The following is a 19,862-nucleotide window of genomic DNA, read 5'->3' as shown; positions in this document are numbered from 1 at the left end:
TTTCTTCTGTTTCCTATCTTCACGTCTCTGTTTCTTCTGTTTCCTATCTTCAGGTCTCTGCTTCTTCTGTTTCCTACCTTCACGTCTCTGTTTCTTCTGTTTCCTACCTTCACGTCTCTGTTTCTTCTGTTTCCTACATTCAGGTCTCTGTTTCTTCTGTTTCCTATCTTCACGTCTCTGTTTCTTCTGTTTCCTATCTTCACATCTCTGTTTCTTCTGTTTCCTATCTTCACGTCTCTGCTTCTTCTGTTTCCTACCTTCACGTCTCTGTTTCTTCTGTTTCCTACCATCACGTCTCTGTTTCTTCTGTTTCCTACCTTCACATCTCTGTTTCTTCTGTTTTCCCTACCGTCAGGTCTCTGTTTCTTCTGTTTCCTATCTTCACGTCTCTGTTTCTTCTGTTTCCTACCATCAAGTCTCTGTTTCTTCTGTTTCCTACCATCACGTCTCTGTTTCTTCTGTTTCCTATCTTCACGTCTCTGTTTCTTCTGTTTCCTACCATCAAGTCTCTGTTTCTTCTGTTTCCTACCATCACGTCTCTGTTTCTTCTGTTTCCTATCTTCACGTCTCTGTTTCTTCTGTTTTCCCTACCGTCAGGTCTCTGTTTCTTCTGTTTCCTATCTTCAGGTCTCTGCTTCTTCTGTTTCCCTACCATCACACGTCTCTGTTTCTTCTGTTTTTTACCTTCAGGTCTCTGTTTCTTTAGTTTCCCTACCATCACACATCTCTGTTTCTTCAGTTTCCCTACCTTCAGGTCTCTGTACACCACGAAGCGGTTGTGCATGTGCTCCAGGCCCAGGATGATTTCGGCCGCGTAGAAACGCATCTCCTTCTCGCTGAACACGCCGTGTTGAGACAGGTGGTAGTGCAGGTCGCCCCCTGAACACACACACACACACACACACACACACACACACACACACACACACACACACACACACACACACACACACACACACACACACACACACACACACACACACACACACACACACACACACACACACACACACACACACACACGCGCAGAACGTCAGCATGACCTCACAGCACCCGGGCGCGAGTCGATAGTCATCAATCAGCGGCGGCGGCGCCCTCCGGGGGAGGAGGCAGGACTTGACGGGAGGCCTGGTACGACTGATTCCTCCTCTCCGGCCGTCCTGACGTCTGGCGGACCAGAGTATTTATAGCTGCGCTAGCAGCCGCGCTAGCAGCCGCGACTCCGTCGAGTTTTAACAGATTGACTCAGGTAGTAATAAATATAAGAAGAAGAAGAAGAAGAAGAAGAAGAAGAAGAAGAAGAAAAACAAAAATAGTAATAATAATAAAAAGCTTAGATTGTGAAGCTTTGATGAAGAGGAGACGGCGGCTTCAAAGCGACTTCAAAGCAGCCTGGTAGCAGGAGGTCAGGGTGACGCTGATGTCACTGCAGTGGGGGGGGGGGTTCTGCAGTGGGGGGGGTAGGCGTGGCCGTACCATTCATGAGGTCCAGGATGAAGCAGAGCTTGTCGGGGGTGTGGAAGGCGTACGTCATGCACACGATGAACGGGCAGTCCTGGAGGCGAGAACCACACGTGACGGTCATCTATTCATTCCCCTCAACACTCATTTTTTTAAAAGAATTCCTCTCGTAAAAAAAGGCTCAAATGGCAGCTTGTAAATATTTAAGTTTGTTTAACTATATCTATATAAATGCGGTAATTCTATTTCAATATTTGATTGAAGCGACGATTTTCAAATTAAATTAAATTGAGTGGATTAACTTCACATCCTTTATATGCTTTATCTTCTTCATAATAATTGAATTAACTCAGATGTGCACTATAGTCCAGAGAATACGGTAATCACGTCTCTCTGCAACAACTTTCAATTTAAATTGTCACTTGTAGTCCAGAAATTACGGTAATTACAGCTCAGTATTTGATGGAAGCAATGATCGTACATTTAAATTTAATTTAGTAGATTCATTTTCTATACTTTTTAACCCTCCTCGTTACACTTTAAAATATATATATATAATTCACACATTTTTAATGATAGTCCAGAAAATATGGTAATTACATCTCAGTATTTGATAGACACAATGATTTTCAATTTAAATTGAACCTGGTAGCTTAATTGATAAACTTTTATATACGTTTTATCCTCTTCATGATGCGTTTTGGGAACAAAGCAACTAAGATGTGACTTATAGTCTAGAAAATACGGTAATACATTTTCAACATCTGATTGAAGAAGCAATGATTAATTTGTCAACTTTTATATACTTTTTATCCTCTTCATAATGCGTTTCGGGACCAACAACTCAGATGACTTCTAATCTAGAAAATGCGGTAATACATTTTAAACATGTGATTGAAGAAGCAATGATTAATTGAATCTAGTAGATTAAGTTGTCAACTTCTATATACTTTTTATCCTCTTCATGACGCATTTTGGGACCAAAGCAACTCAGATGACTTCTAGTCTAGGAAATACGGTAATATATTTTCAACATCTGATTGAAGAAGCAATGATTACTTGAATCTAGTAGATTCATTTGTCAACTTTTAATATACTATTTAACGTCTTCATGACGCATTTTGGGACCAGAGCAACTCAGGTGCGACTTCTAGTCTAGGAAATACGGTAAATCAGAAACAGAAACTTGTGAATCTGGACCAACACGGTCCGGCTGCGGCGACTCACCCCCGTGCTGACCAATGACAGCATGATCCTCTCGTTGAGCGCCAGAGTCTCGCCCTGCTTCATCTTGATCCTCTTCTTGTCCAGACACTTCATGGCGTACCTGAGAATCCAAATTTTAAAAAAACCGTCACAGGTCAGATTCTCCGCCGAGGTGTAGCGCCGGCGAAGCGTCTCTCTCTGCTCACATCTTCCCCGTGTCGGCCTTCCTGCAGCCGTACACTTCGCCGAAGCCGCCCCGGCCGATGATCCGGTGCACGCTGAAGTCGTTCATGGTCAGCTGAGGGGGAACCGACAACCGTTTTTAAAATCTGCTCGAAATTCTAAAAAATCTTTTTTTTTTTTTTTGACACTTCAAATTCTCCTCTTGAAAATACTAATTGTACCTTCTAAACTCTATAACTTAAAAATGAATGAATTCTACTATTTATGCTCTACATTTAAAGATCGTAATTTTACATTTTAGCATAAAAAAATACAAAAATAAAAACTTTACATTTTAAAATACAAAGTCGACAATTAAAGTTAACATTAAATTCAATATTAAAAAGAAAAAATGAAATTCTACATTTAAAAATGTAAATTTTCACTTAAGTCAAAATTTGACCATGTGAACATTTAAAAATAAAAATAATAAAAATGTTACATTTAAAAATACAAAGTCAACATTAAAAAAAAATGGAATTCTACAATTTAAAATGTGGATTTTCATTGAAATCAAAATTCGATTATATGAAATAGAAATCTATATTAAAATATTATTATATTATGAAAAACATAAAATTGTAATCTAAAATTTTACAGATAAAAGTTTAAACTTTACATTTCATTACACATGAAAACACACATTTTAAATTTTAAATTATAAATGCAAGTCAAACTGGTAAATTCTACATATGAGAAGACAACATTTTGTTAAAAATTGAAACTACACTTTGAAGTCTGACAAATTTTACAGTTTAAAATCTACATTCTAAATCCCGTATAGAAAAATGTGAGTTCCAGATTCAAAATTACAAATTTTCCATTCATTTTTTTGGGATTAACCCATTTATTTTCAACATTTACAAAAAAAAAAGTGTCATTCCAGACTCCAAATTTCAACCTCTAATTTCAAATTCCCTGCCCAGCTGGTGAACTCACGTGTATGTTGAGCTCCACGTTCTTCCACTGGCAGAAACGAGTGAATTTGTCACTGAAGAAGAAGAAGAAGAAAGTGAAAAAGGAAAAGCGTCAGAAGTTAAATCCAGTGGAACTGATGAATCGTGTTCGTTTCCGTTCCCCCTCACCTCTCGATGAACTTCTGGAAGATCTTCCCTCTCAGGCTGTCGCAGATCTCCACGATGTACGGCTGAAACACCAAGTCACACGTCTGATGAGCTTTTTTAAACCACGAGTCTGAAGTGGAATTTTTGGTTTTTTAAATTGAATAAACGTGTCCACCTGGAAGAGGGTCGGGGGAACCTGCTTCTTGGCCAGGTGAGTCTGCACGTGCTCCACTGCTTTCTTGGAAAAAGGCTGAAGAGGAGATGAAGAAAAGAAAAGAAACAGAAAAACGAAGGTCATTAAAGAGGCGTCCTTTCTGCGAGTCGATGCAGAACGAGCTTCTACAGAAATACGAGTGTTTATTAACATGTTTCTTAACGTGTTTCTACGTGTTTATTAACGTGTTTATTAACCTGTTTCTATGTGTTTATTAACGTGTTTCTTAATGTGTTTCTACGTGTTTCTTAACGTGTTTCTACGTGTTTCTAACGTGTTTCTACGTGTTTATTAACGTGTTTCTATGTGTTTATTAACGTGTTTCTACGTGTTTATTAACGTGTTTCTACGTGTTTATTAACGTGTTTCTACGTGTTTATTTACGTGTTTATTAACCTGTTTCTACGTGTTTATTTACGTGTTTCTACGTGTTTATTAACGTGTTTCTTAATGTGTTTCTACGTGTTTATTTATGTGTTTAACCTGTTTCTACGTGTTTATTTACGTGTTTCTACGTGTTTATTAACGTGTTTCTACGTGTTTCTTAACGTGTTTCTTAATGTGTTTCTATGTGTTTATTAACGTGTTTCTTAACGTGTTTCTATGTGTTTATTAACGTGTTTCTACGTGTTTATTAACGTGTTTCTACGTGTTTATTTACGTGTTTATTAACCTGTTTCTACGTGTTTATTTACGTGTTTCTACGTGTTTATTTACGTGTTTCTACGTGTTTATTTACGTGTTTCTACGTGTTTATTAACCTGTTTCTACGTGTTTATTTACGTGTTTCTACGTGTTTATTTACGTGGTTATTAACCTGTTTCTACGTGTTTATTTACATGTTTCTACGTGTTTATTAACATGTTTCTTAATGTGTTTCTACGTGTTTATTTATGTGTTTATTAACCTGTTTCTACGTGTTTATTTACGTGTTTCTACGTGTTTATTAACATGTTTCTACGTGTTTCTTAACGTGTTTCTTAATGTGTTTCTATGTGTTTATTAACGTGTTTATTAACGTCCTGCTGTTCAACAAGCGACGCCGAGCCAAAGAGTTTTATACGGAGAAAACATTAAAATGTCATGAAACCCTAAACGTGACGTCGGGTCCATAAAGGAACAAGATGCTGAGTCCAAAACACTCTTTCCTTATGTAATTATGTGGGGGGGGGGGCAACATATTATAACACTGTTATTACATCGTGGAGCGACTCGATTTAGAGTAAATACCTGGAGTTAAAGTTTAGCTTCACACACACACACACATATATATATATAGAGAGAGACAGATAGAGCGATAGATTAATAGATAGAGCGATAGAAATAGAGCGATAGATAGATAAATGGATAGAGCAACAGAGATAGATAGAGCGGTAGAAATAGAGCGATAGATAGAAAATAGAGCGATAGAGATAAAGCAATGGATAAATAGAGTGCAATAGAGAGCAATAGAAATAGAGTGATAGAAAGATAGATAGAGTGATAGATAGATAAATAGTGATGATAGATAAATAGATAGTGATAGATGGATAAATAGAGTGATAGAGCGATAGAAATAGAGCGATAGAAAGATAAATAGAGCGATAGAAATAGAGCAATATAGTAAAAATGTAACAAGTTTGTACTTTTTAGTCACAACACTGTTGGTCGGTCGTTACATTTTGGGTTTCATTACATTTCTTTAGAAAGTCCCGGATTTACCACTTTACCATTTACCACTTAACCATTTACCACTTTACCACTCAGACAGTTTCACCAGGAATGGGCTTCAGCGAGTCGTTCGTCATAAATGGATTCATTCTTTTAACGGCGACGTTTGCATGTCTTTGAATACGTGACCATTGGCGTGTGTGTGCGTCTCTGTTTGCGTTATCTATGTGTGTATATCTATGTGTGTCTATCTATGTGTGTCTATGCAAATCTGACCATCCTGCATCCGTGCGTTTTGCACACATTTACTTGTCTGTACAAGCCTGTGTGTGTGTGTCCGTGTTTCCACGTATGTGTGAACGTGCACATCAGAACGTGTCGGCACACGTCCGTGTGGCGGCGTGACGGCGGTACGACGGCGGTACGACAGCGTGTCCGCGCTCACATGCGAGCAGGACAGCAGCTCCTTCATGATGTATCCGTCGTAGATCTGCCGGCTGCGACTCAGCCGCTCCTCCTCCGAGTCCAACTTCTCGTAATCTTTAATCTGAAAGAGGGCGACACTTTTCAGGTCAGCCACGAGACTCCCGACCTCGCCGGGATTACGGCGGCCTAATCTCACGCGTGTGTAATAATCCCGCCACGCGCGGTTCGACCGGGACTTACTTCTTCGTAGAACTTGAGCTGCGGGACGGCCTCGTCGATCTCGTTCATACAGAAGTCCTTGAAGAGCAGGAAGCCTGGGAGACGGGAGCAGCGGCGAGCGCGTCAGCTTCAAACGTTGTCAATAAAGTTTGGGTACAAACTCCACAACATTCATCGTGTTCACGTCATTCGTAAAACTGCAGCCTCAAAAAGCTCACTGTGAGGCGTTCAGGGAAAACGTAGAACTGGCAAACCTTTTGGTTTTTATATCGCGGTAAGGTTTCTGCACACGTGAGGCGTTCAGGGAACCGTTTGCAATGTGGGATTTCTCAGCTGTTAGAGGATGTAAATGTGATGCGTTTACGTGTTCGGCTTGATGATGAGGGGGAAAAAAACGGAAAAACGTCGAGGGGATGTGGGAGATTAATGTGTGTGATGTGACACACACACACACACACACACACACACACACACACACACACACACACACACACACACACACACACACACACACACACACACACACACACACACACACACACACACACACACACACACCACACACACACACACACACACACACACACACACACACACACCAAACCCTACGCCTTCTCTAATATTTAATAGTAATATATTATAATTATCTGTCTTACAAACAGTATTATATGTAAATAAAACAGTAAGAATAGCCAACATAGAAGACTTCTATATACATATATGTATATATATATATAGACATATACATAATTCACACATATATATGTATCACATATATAAACATACAAAATGTTTCTTTAGTGTCTTACGACCTGCAGTATTCTTAAAAGAATTTGGATTAATTTACTCACTTCAATGGAAATTTTTTTTATTAAAGCCCGTTTTACACAACAATTGAAAACTGAAAACTCTTGTAGGCTTTTCGGATTCAGTTTATACAAAAACCCGGGAGAACTCGTGGAAAGTTTTGAAAAATCTCACCAACTCACGGCCTGACATCTAAACCACAGTGTTTCCAACGTCTCTCTGTCGTTTCCTCGTGAAGATATACAAATATATAGACCAATTTTAGTAGCTTTGTGGTGGCAATTAATGTTAATTTGCTTGATAATAAAAAGAAATTAAAAATCTAACATTTATTTGTCAATTTGTAAACTTTCGACAAATGTATCAAAACAATCGCGCTGTCGACGGAACCCGCCGTTGCCGACGGCGTTACGCCATTGAGATGCTGCGTTCAAGTCCGGCTCGGGAAAATCGCCCACTCTTCCACTCCCTCACAGCCACAAGGACGCGTTTGGTGAATGTGTGTCGAGGATTTCAGCGGAAAACTAGAAAAGTACCGCATTAGGTGAAGGTTTAACTTCGCCTCATCTCGTCTGTTATATATATATATATTTATATATATATATTTAGTTCTTTGAGGTGTTGGTCATGTCCTCGTGTGTTTGGTCTTCCAGGACGAGTGTGAAGGTCGACGGCACCGTTGGTTGACCGCCGGTGATCCTCCTGATCCGAGAGCCGACAAGCGCATCCTGTTAGCCGCCTAATTCTGCTAATGCTAATCACATGAAGCTGCAGTGGAAGAATGTGTGTGTGTGTGTGTGTGTGTGTGTGTGTGTGTGTGTGTGTGTCCGCGGCCTTGAGAGGAGCGCCGCTCCTCGCCCATTGTTCACACGTCGCCGGTAGACACGGAGGCAATCGCCATGGCAACAGCGCGTCTCATATCATCCGCCCCTCCCCCCCGATAACGAGCGAGGACACGACGATGACGACGCCACGTCTTTTTGAATGACGAGTGTGTCGTTTTCAGCCATTTTACTGTGATTCACCCCCCCCCCCCCCCCCCCCCCCCCCCGGTGTGTGTGTGTGTGTGTCTAAATTATAGATAGATTATATATTTTTTGTAGAAACTACATTTTCACAAGATATAATTTATTCATTTATTAATATCAAATGGTGTATATATTTTTAGGTGTGTGTGTGTGTGTGTGTGTGTGTGTGTGTGTGTGTGTGTGTGTGTGTGTGTGTGTGTGTGTGTGTGTGTGTGTGTGTGTGTAGGAACATTGGATATGTATGTGATTGCACGAAATGTATTAAATGTTAAATGCCTGAAATGAATAAACAAAAAAAAAACAAAAAGTGGTTGAAAAGAAGATAAAAGGAAACCGGTTGAAAGACGTCGCCATAGAGCCGCGATACTCTCAGACCAGGTATAAAAAAAATGACACTATTCTTTTTTTCTTTTATTGAATTTTCTGTGTGATCAGATAGTGTCTATTCTCTCTGTGGCCAAAAAAAAAAAGAAAAAAGACAAAGAGGAGCTTGAAGACAAAGAGCCAAACGAGAAGAGAGTCGGCAGATTTACCGGGAGATTAAAGAAACAAAGAGGGAAATTCCTTTGGTGTCATAAAGCGAAAGTGAAGAGTGAGAGTTGGCGGAACGGTTTAGTTTTAGCGCCGCTTCAAAGCGTCAGAAGCAAACAAACAGGAACAACGACCAAAAAAAAAAAAAAAATGAGAAAAGAGAGAGGCAGAGTTTCAGTTTCACCGCCTTGTGGATACAGTTTGTGGCCGAACCCCCCCCTCCCCTCCCCTCCCCTCCCCCCCCTCCCCCCCGGTCTTTATCTGTCCTCCAGACGTGATGCATCATTTCCCCTCCGCTGACACTCTTGACACTCGCTCGGCCAAATAAAACCTCCCCGACGCCGAGACACGCCTGCTGCATGCACACATCTGTGTTTGCAGAGAGGGCGAGCTACTGACAAGCACCCCCCCCCCCCCCCTCCCCCCCACCACCACCACCACCAATGAAAACACACACATTTTCAACAGCAAGGACTGAACGTGCAGAGAGGTATTAAGAAAGAGAGAAACGGGGGGGAAAAAACCACAGTCCTTACATCACCAAGACTCCAGGATTAACCTTAATCGCTGAACACTTCAACACTACCCAGCTAATTCAACAAATGGCCTCTCAGAAAGAGACACACACACACACACACACACACACACATGTTTTCATCACATACGGAGACTCGTCTTTGATCGACCACGTCTCAAGACTCCGATCTAAAAATCCAGCTGAAGACCGTCAATTTAAAGTCCCAGTGAAATGAAGATTCCACCTCCAAAACACTCTGGCTGTCGCTTCAAGGGACATTTTTTTATGCTAACTGGCTGAAGGGTAAAATGTTAAAACACGGCAATCTGCGAGAAAATAGCCGATAAACGGCGCCATTTCCTCTGCTGGGCGGAGCTTCTGACAATAATAGAGTGACATCACGAGTTGTGCACACGCCCAAGTTGTGTTTACATTATGGAGGATCAGAGTTTTGACCACGAAGAGGCTGAATTTAACCATATTTCATCATCGTGGTCATTTCAAACCCAGTGATTGATGAAGAAGACACAGAAGGTGGTTCTGCCATCGGTGACCCCGTCTGGAACATGTTTCAGGAAGCAGAAGACGCTTCGTCCTCCATTCGTCCTCGTCTCCTCGCCTCAGCAGCCGCCAGTTTTCACCTTTGAGGCTTTGAGGCTCCTGACTTTTGGCAGAACGACCGGCTTCCTGGATCCAACACGTCCAAGAGCTTTTCCCACCACGGAATTACCGGAGATGAGTCCAGGTATTACTTGATCGTCTACTAGCCGCCCGAGCTAACGGCTAGCGGCTCCCGCCGCCCGTGCTCCTTTTCTCCTCTCTCTGGTCTCTTCCAGGCTCAATCTTTTGTCAAGGCTCATAAAACGCCGACTATAACTTCAAAACACTGTAAAAACGTGGATATCTAAGAGGGAAACAAGTCGATATAAACACAACAGATGGAGATCTGCACAACTCGTGACGTCACGCCTACGAAGAAGGATTCCTCCGACTTCCTCGGCTGGAGATTCAAAATTCAAATAACTTTATGCGACAACAGTGGTGGGACAGAGTCGGAGGAACCTTAGTAGTAGAACCCCAACTGTCGTTTTTTGCAAAGTAATGTTTTACATTTCACTGGGACTTTAAAGTTCCAGAATCCACTCGAGAAAATTTTTTTAAAATGTAGGCTCAAGTTTCCTCATCACACTCATTCAAACACGTATCTCCAGCATTTTAATTTGGCGGGAACTTCCGCCTGCTTCGTCGCCATCTTGGCGTCACGGAAAGTCCCAAACTTTCACTGTTTTACTGCTCGTTTCCACTGAATCCCCAAATCTGTTCACAGCAAATTCGATATGTTTACCAACAAGCTGGAATTTGCATTTATGTTTCCCCGACGGACGCCATCTTGGGAAACCAACCGCAAGGGATTCTGGGAAATTAAAGATGGCGTCGTGGCAGTGCCAGCCAAAAAAAAAAAATGACAGACATTCTTAAAGAAAGAGTTCAAACCATGAAAATAGTCTGAAAGGTTGTGAAAATGATTCTTAGCCTCGGTTACCGATTTTTTTTTTTTTTGTAATTGTTTTTACTTAGTTAAAATTCTCTCGACAAAACCAGAAGTCAATCAAAAGAAAACCGATATTAGTAAATAAACCCCAAGACTAAACGACGCTGAAGTGGAGACGAGGGATTTCACCTGCAGAATCCACTCAGGTGGTTCTAATTCTATGAGGTGCAGGTAGAAGCAATGTGAACCACCAGGGGGCGCCAGCATGCACCGGTAGCTGAAGTCTGGAGGGAGGCGAGGAAGTTACAGCTACAGGTGGAAACCATCGGCAATGAAAATAATTCATTACCCTGGAAGTAATAAAAAAAAGGTGAAATTTTAACAAAGCAAGAAAGGAAATAGGGCGTCGGGGAGAAAAGGAAATATACGACGGGGTTCAAAGTTCATATGCTAACGGCTAGCAGTTAGCGGCAAAAATTATTAGGATTTTTTTTAATTGTGGAGCCGTCTACAAACATTGCGACACCACAGAGCAACGACCTTTACAATGAAATACAGGATCTTTTTGAGAATCGCACGACGTGCAACTTTTATACTCGTCACGTTAGCCGCTAGCAGCAAGCCGTTGGCTAGCACGCTGAAGAAAAGCGTCCCTGAGATGACCGACGGTTTCAGCAACGTTTCACCTGAGGCCCAATGCCAATATACACGTTCTAACGAGGAACCGTGGGAATCCCAGGTGATGACTCTTTTAAGAAACGGGGGGGGGGGGTTTACGGGTTAACGAACATCATGCTGCGCTCCATGGCGCTGCCCCAAGACGGAAACTTGTTTTTTTCCTTTAAAAAATAAAACAAAAAAAAGCACTAAAAATTTTTTTTTTTTTAAACGTAGTCCTCCACAGTGAAATACATTCAACAAATTTTTTTTTTTTAATAAATATTTGGTGCTCAATACTCCATAAATTACGGTAAACCCATGAGACAAGGCTGACGTGACAGTTGCTCCTTAAGCATGAACTAATGTTGACTTTGAGCCGTTTAACAACACTTATTTACATATAATTCTCTAATACACTTGTGTTTTTCTTAACTTTACCTGGGTAAACAGAAATATTTGTTTAAAATATGATTAGCCGTAAAGACAATGTACAGATTCATAGATTAGCGAGATAACTGTTGGTCGCTGCTCGGCGTTCTCGGGTTGAGTGATCGAAGTAAGCCTGTGAAATACGAGGACGCAGTTGAATCCTCCTGTAGAGACGAAGCCTGATGAGACCTTGCTGCTGCTGCTGCAGCGTCGTCGCTTGAATCTCGTCGCGCCGCATAAATCTCACGGGCCTCGGCTCCGGCGTCCGGTTAGACGTGAGCCGACTGCACAGCGTCGAGCGGCTCTAAATTGGAGCCGACGTCGATATTCAGGAATAACAACATCATCCTGCCCGCCCTCCGCGTTCGACCTCCGGAGAGAGAGAAATCCACTCGGAGTGAATAAAAGCCTTTTAAAAGGACGCCAGGCGCCAGAATGCCAGGGTGCGTTGTTTTTTTTAAAGATCTTTGGACAAAATTCCGGAATTCAACTTATTACTGTCGTACAACAAAGAAGGAGAATCTATGACGGCCTTGAAACAAACAAAAAATAAACATTCATAGCATAGAAACACGGACTTTCACCTTATTTGAAGAATTGTTTCAAATTTATTTCTTTCGTCTGAACATCAATCGCAATAAAATCTGGTTTTTATCTGAAGTTACTTCCTGATCTGGCCTGATCACTTCCACACATTCTTAAAATGCTCCATAAAAATAAAAAAAAAGCTGAAATTGTGGACTTTTCATTTTTATCGTCCTAAAAAGTGACAAAAGTTTTCTTTAATAGTTAAAATAGTGAACTTGCCAGAGCTTTGGTGCCTTTAGTTCTTGTTGCTGCTCTAAGTATTTACTGGGACGTTCAAGACCAGGATGCTAAACTTTGGATATTAACCGGCGCTAGCTAGCAATTACATATTTAAAACTATTACAGTTTATAAAATTCAAACGTACATACAAATCTCAAAAACAAAAACAAAAGCCCCCAAAGATCTGCATCATCTCGACTTGTTTAAAGGCTTTAAAAGCTTCTCAAGTTAACAGAAACGTCATATTTTGACCAATTTTTCTTCACTTTTAAGTTCATAGGTCTTAATTAAGATGTTCATAATGGAGCTAGGGTTTAGTTTAAAGACGCTCGACACGGCAGCTTCACGCATCTCCACAGAACAAAACTTTGATTCGTGCGTCGGCTCGGCGAGCCGATTGGCCGAGGGGACGCGGTGGAGCGGCGCCAAAAAACACCTACTTTCTCCCCGTCGTTCTTAAAAAGAATCCGCCACCACAAACACAAGTGGTAGTTACATATTCCAGGCCTTTAGGGGGCGCTGTGACACGCCAAATACGCCCAAAAATGCGGAACATATCACCTTCCTGCAGCGCCACCTGGAGCAGAAAATCCGCCATCGCTGTCCGTACTGAAACATCGCGGATCCCGAAACCTCGATCTGCACATTTCTGTTTTTCTCAGAATTTTTTTCCATCTAATTTTTCTCTTCATTTCTGCTTCTACTGTTTCCTTTCAAAGAAAAGTCATAATAATAATTTAAAAAAAGAACGTCTAAGCAACAGGCATGAATCAGGGACACCGTTTTCTAAATTTTTTAAATTCAGATTTATTCAATCTGGTGAATTTCCCTGGATTTTAATCGATCCCCACCACAGTTTAACTCTAAATCGTCATTTAACACCTAATTAAATCCCTCCCAACCTCCGGTTTCACGTCGGACTGGCGGAGCTCCTGAAATATTGTCGCAACGCTCCTTTTAAAACGAGTTCTACCCGCTCTTTATTGTATAATATGTGACACCACTTCATCTCCACGCAGTCGCTGCCATCAGCAAGTTCCCTCACGGCGGCGGAATCAATCATTTTCTGCCCGGTACAAAGTTTCGCCGGGCTTTTTTAGAACAATGTGTTTCAGCTGCGCCGACCTTTGAGGGAACAAAAAGAAGAAGTAAAAAAAAAAAAAAAAAACTGCACAAGCAAACTTTGATCCTCCATAAATCAGGAGTTCTTTTAAAACTCGGGTCGCCATAAAGATATAAAAAGGAGAAGTGGAAAAAAAAGGAAGAAATGCAATAAATAAACTTGTTTTTATATTATAATTATGAAAAGCTGAGCTATGACAGGATCACAGAGGTTTATATGACCATGATGGGAAACAATAAGCTCAAATAAATTAATAATCTGTGTAAACATAGATAACTGAGATACGCTTCCCGGAAAGCAAATATAAGTTATTACTGCTATGGATTTTCGCAAATATCATCAATGTCGTCATGATTATTAATTACCATTTGCCACTGCGTTACAATAAATCGATGTAATAAACTTTGATACTATTCATTGAGAGAAATAAATTAACTGATGTAATCTAGATAATCCATGACAGCATATAGAATAAGAAAACACAAGTTAATATAATAAATGAGGCATGAGCTCAGACTTCACTAAAATAAACTAATCTTATAATGTCAACATGCAATAAGTTGAGAAATAAAAACCATATTACATAAGATGAAACAAATATAATAAGATGGTATGAGACGATGAAATTACCTTCAAATAAATGGACATGGAAAATACTGTTACGTTAACAGAGATGAATAGAAACTTGGTTAAAATAAACAGAATACAAATAAATTAATTAATAAGTTCAATCCACATGTACTGTGAAAGAACAACACACTATTTTTTTCTGATCTATGTATTTTATTATTCTACATTTTATTGTGGTTTTAATGTAAAAACACTTTGTACCCATGTCTGGAAAAGTGCTACACAAATAGTTATTTTTTATTAATTATTATTACTACTAATAGAAAAGTTGAGTAAATACCGGCGGTAAAGAAATGTGAAGTAATAAATTTGACAAAACTATAATATCTATATCTAAACCATATAATCTTTAAGGGTTTTTTTCCCATAATGTTTCAGCAAACTGCATTGAAGTGGAATTTTTAATTTTTTTATTTTTTTGCGAGGACCGATTCTGCGGCGACTCGGTGTGAAGAGAGGGATGAATAAAGGACAGACGTGGAGGCCGGGAGGTGTGGACGCACACCTCCCGGCCTCCTGGAGGAACGAGGGAGAGAAAATAGAAAAGAAAAAAGGCAACAAAAAACAAAAACCTGCTGTATACTGTGAAGATGACGGCGAGAGAGAAAGAGAGAGAGAAAGAGATCTTTCATTTTCTCGCTCTCTCGTTATCACCTTCTCCGCCCCTCCTCTCCAATTCTCATCTCCTATTTTATTTCTCCTTTAATCAGTTTCATTTCTCCCCAGTCGACAAGCGAAAAAAAGAAAAAAAAGAAAAAGAAAGTAGCAGTCGCGAGCAGAAGCAAGAGAGAGAGAGAGAGAGATCGGGGCCGCCGTTGTCACGGCAACCTCAGTTGCTAGGCAACGCACAACTCTCCATCATCCATCCCAGAAGTCTGACAGATGGGGGGAGTGAGAGAGAGAGAGAGAGAGAGAGAGAGAGAGAGAGAGAGAGAGAAGGAAAAGGCTGAAGAATGAAAACAAAAGGGAGGAGGTGAAGAAGCAAGCGCTTCAAATAAAACACGGTGTTTCCAGTCAGCTGCTCTCCAGCCTCGAAAAAAAAAAAAAAACCCAAACGTCTTAATTGAAACAGAAGATGAGAACAAGATAAAAAAACAACAACAAAAAAAAAAACCCCAGCGTTGGTACTTCAGTTCTCCCCGCGGTACTACCGGGCGAGTAATATTCAAAAAAATTCCGTTCATCAAACGACACAGTACACGACGTGGAGCGGCGTGTCTTCTGGCGTGTTCGTTACACGTCGGTAACCTGATAGCGGGTACTTTCGTCCAGGAAACGACTCCTTCACGTTCTGGATCCAGGAACGACAGACGACTATCTGCTCGGCCCCCGTTTGGAGCCACGTTCCTCCACCGTGCTTCACGCAGCGGAACGCTGAGGAACGTGCTACTGTTGGTATCAGGTTCTCTCAGTGGTTCCCTGAACACGTCTGAAAAGACTTATTAGACCGTACCGAGTCCTTGTTAGACCGTACTGAATCTTTATTAGACCATATCGAGTCCTTAGAGGGTAGAGTCTTTATTAGACCGTACCAAGTCTTTATTAGACCATATCAAGTCCTTAGTAGACCGTATTGAATCTTTATTAGACCATATCGAGTCCTTAGAGGGTAGAGTCTTTATTAGATGGCATCAAGTCTTTATTAGATCGTATCGAGTCTTGATTAGACCGTATTGAATCTTTATTTGACCGTCTTGAATCTTTATTAGACCATACCGAGTCTTTATTAAGACCATATCGAGTCTTTATTAAATGGTATAGAGTCTTGGTTATCAGACCGCATTGAATCTTGAATCTTTATTAGACCGTATTGAATCTTTATTAGACCAAATCGAGTCTTTATTGGTCCACATTGAATCTTTATTAGACCGTATTGAATCTTTATTAGACCAAATCGAGTCTTCATTGGTCCACATTGAATCTTTATTAGACCGTATTGCTTTATTAGACGATGTTGAATGTTTTCTAGACTGTATCGAGTCTTTATTACACCGTACTGAATCTTGAATCTTTAGATCGTATCGCTTTATTAGACGGTATCGAGTCTTCTTTAGACCGTATTGAATGTTTATTAGACCGCATCGAGTCTTGATTAGACTGTATCGAGTCTTGATTAGACCGTATCGAGTCTTGATTAGACCATATTGAATCTGTAGGAGACCGTATTGAATGTTTATGAGACCGTATTGAGTCTTTATGAGACCGTATCGAGTCTTGATTAGACCGTATCGAGTCTTGATTAGACCGTATCGAGTCTTGATTAGACCGTATCGAGTCTTGATTAGACCGTATAGAGTCTTGATTAGACCGTATCGAGTCTTCTTTAGACCGTATTGAATCTTTATTAGACCGTATTGAATCTTTATCTTTCTCTCGTCTGGCAGTTTCTCCTGCCCCTCTGTCGCCATAGCAACCAAAGCAAGCAGATGATTGGTCGGCATTAACTGGATAAATGATCGTGTTGTCGAGTAGTAATTGTGGCGAATACGATTTGCGGTTAACGTTCAGATGACGTGAATGTTTTTTTCACTTCGAAATTGCTTTTGTACATATAAAAAAATGTAACTCTGAGAATGCAAAAGACAGTCAATTACCAATTTGTTTATGAATAATCGCGATTAATCTATGTTTTCCGTGATACAAATTTGCCTTTCGTGACATGTGACATTATAAATGATGAATTTGCGATATTTTGTGGACCCGCATTGGAGACCCGTTCTCTCATTGGCCACTTCATCGCCGAACTCGACAGTTGTTCTCCGGCCATTATTCAGATCAAAATCTAAATCGCATCAACTAGAAAAATGTTGTTTTCACAAAAGTCTAAAAAAGCCCAGTGAAGGTCAAACGAGGGCCACTGTGGTGTCTATATTTAGAGCAGAGAATGACCGTTGCATAACGGTCCTCTTGTGTGACCCTGGCTGGGTGGCCCCGGGAATTCCCCGCTAGGCGTCACGACCAAGAGCCCGAATAAAAGCAGAAAAACACAGCGGCTGACGTGATCGCGTGACGGACACGACCTGAATCTAACATCTAATCTCAGTCGATCGCAGCGCTCTCGAGTCGGAAATCAATACGCGTGTCCACACGTTTGACGAATTGCAACCTAAAAGGGGGCGGGGCTTAGCGAGCCTCAGCTACCCAACTATAGGCATTGAGGAAATATGGTACCGGACAAGGCCGAAGTGGGAATTCCTACCTCGCGAGGAAATATAAAAGTAGATCAAAGCGGGAATTCCAACTTCAAAGGGGGGGGGGGGCATGTCTTATACAGCCCCACCTACCAAACGAGGAAATATGGTACTGGATGAGGTCGATGTGGGAACTCCGGCCTCGAGGGGGCGGGGCTTATAGCGCTCGAACTGCCGACCCTGAAACCAACTTGGAATTCCGACTTTGTTGAGCCAGCGTCATTTTTTTAAAACATGGATTCTTCACGACCTCACGAGGAAAAATTATTCTGAACAAAGGTCATTCTGGGAATTTCTAACTGGGAAAGCAGAAGGGTTCCGGGATCCCACTTAAGCGGAAGTTTTTCCACGCGGTCGAAAACAGTTGCGACTGTACATTAAGAACGCAGCAGTGACGGGGGGGCGGCCATGTTTGTTATTGTCATGCTGTCAACTGGGAAATCGTAAAAATCCCATCTGGTAGCTAATGTCGGCTGTCAAGTTCAACCCGGTCGGGAAAACGGTTTATATAGAAAGAGAAGAGTTCAGACATCCATGTTGGAAGTGGAAGCTTCTCTTCGCGGCTCCGTCGATGTGATCAAAACAGATTCTACAGCGACAGAGTCGACGGGGGGGGTGAACTCGCTAAGCTATGAAGCTAACGGCTTCGCCACCACTAAACATGGAGGCCGGAGCACGCCGCCGCAGGTCTGGGTAAACAAAATGACTCAGCGGGACTTGAATTCCTGGGATTCCGTCACGGAGGGTGATTAATCACGTCGTTGGAATATCAATATTTCATTACCCGAGTTGAACTCTTCAAAACAGAGTGCGGATGGGAGATTCATTTTCTCGGGGCTCAGCGGTTTCTCGTGGAAGCGGCGCTCGCAGACGACCTACATTCAACTTCTCTTCTCCGCCGCAACCGTTTGTGACTTTCCACCAAGTAAAATCTGTTCGGAGCCGCAAAACGTGCTTTTTGCCAGATTTTTTCCCCCCTTTTTTTCCATGGCTTTCTTCCTGTTTTTAGTGATTTTATCATTTTAAGCCGTTTGTTTATTTCATCCATTTTTAGAATTCGCGGCTATTTTTAGCGTGGTATACACATAAAATAAACATTAATATTTATTCCCATACAACTTCAAAAGCTTCAGGGAGCTGCAGACCCCTGCGCTACACAAACAATGCTACAGCTGCTATGCTAACCCTACAGCCGTCGCCAAACCTGCCAATGCTCCGCAAAAATAAACAGCTCCCCACTTTTCCGAATCGTATATCATTCTAAAGCTAACGCTATGCTATCCCGCCGATGCATTGCTAAGTCCAATGCTGCTACTGAACGGAGCCTGTCGCTATGCTAAAAAAAATTGCTACAGCTACTACGCTAATCCTGCTAAATAAACCATCGGCCAATGTTTTTTGCTAAACTTGATAATTTACTATTGGCTCCGCCCGCATTATGAAGTCATCTACATGTCTTGTGCATTTTTGGTGTGACAGTTACAACTCCACCTAAAGGTCTGGCAGAGGTACTGCATATTTCTTTTCTTTTTAAAGAACGCCAGGGAGAAAAACAAGATTGTTTATCCACTAAACGCGCCGCTGCGAAGCTAAACTGGCTACTAATGGATTAGCCTACTCTATTCTCTAATAAACAACATAAACTGTGTGTTTCCTGCTCAGACGCCTGGTACAAGGTCAACACTGATTATGAAAAGAAAAAAAAAAAACGATTTTAAACCACTCTATTTGCCGTTAATCGGCTCCATCCGGTCCGCCATGGAGTCGTGGGAGTGTCTCTGGGATCTCGGGCCGAGAGAACGAGAGCGGCAGATCAAGGGTTTTGCTCATTTTGTTGACAGGAGGCGTCCCACCGGGACGACTGTACCGCGAGGAAACTGTTATTGTGATCTGCTTTCCTGCTGGAGGAACTTCACAGAAAGAAGAAGAAGAAGAAGAAAAAAAAAATGGAGTGGATGGGAGCTGATAAACTTGGCAGGTGGTCTTTTAGGTCCGTTATCGCGCTTAAAAGCACGACTGCTGTGTTTTAAATGGGCTGGAGGTCAGAGCGATAACGCGCGGGGGCGGCGGTGGGCGGCGGTGGGGGGGGTGGGGATGTTGGCTCGCAGATCCTCGGCTGTCACTGATGACGACCAGAAGCTCCCAGATGTAAACCAGGAGTTGGGGGGGGGCTGAAGGGGGCGG

General features: G+C 41.6%; 1 protein-coding gene across 1 annotated transcript in view; it reads right to left on the bottom strand.

The window, feature by feature from the left end:
- grk3 (G protein-coupled receptor kinase 3) overlaps positions 1-19,862 on the bottom strand; it is a gene marked incomplete at both ends in the record, with an annotated part of 41,831 nt that overhangs the window by 2,606 nt on the left and 19,363 nt on the right. Inside the window, 9 exons of the mRNA XM_080509861.1 lie at positions 749-879; positions 1,477-1,555; positions 2,689-2,788; positions 2,874-2,965; positions 3,829-3,880; positions 3,975-4,036; positions 4,129-4,203; positions 6,263-6,364; positions 6,484-6,557. Coding sequence (XP_080365987.1) covers positions 749-879; positions 1,477-1,555; positions 2,689-2,788; positions 2,874-2,965; positions 3,829-3,880; positions 3,975-4,036; positions 4,129-4,203; positions 6,263-6,364; positions 6,484-6,557 — 767 coding nt within the window. The remainder of the gene's footprint in view (positions 1-748; positions 880-1,476; positions 1,556-2,688; positions 2,789-2,873; positions 2,966-3,828; positions 3,881-3,974; positions 4,037-4,128; positions 4,204-6,262; positions 6,365-6,483; positions 6,558-19,862) is intronic.

This window comes from Blennius ocellaris (genome assembly GCF_963422515.1).
Source record: "Blennius ocellaris genome assembly, chromosome: 15".
Lineage (NCBI taxonomy): Eukaryota > Metazoa > Chordata > Actinopteri > Blenniiformes > Blenniidae > Blennius > Blennius ocellaris.
This window is presented reverse-complemented; position numbering and strand designations above follow the sequence as displayed.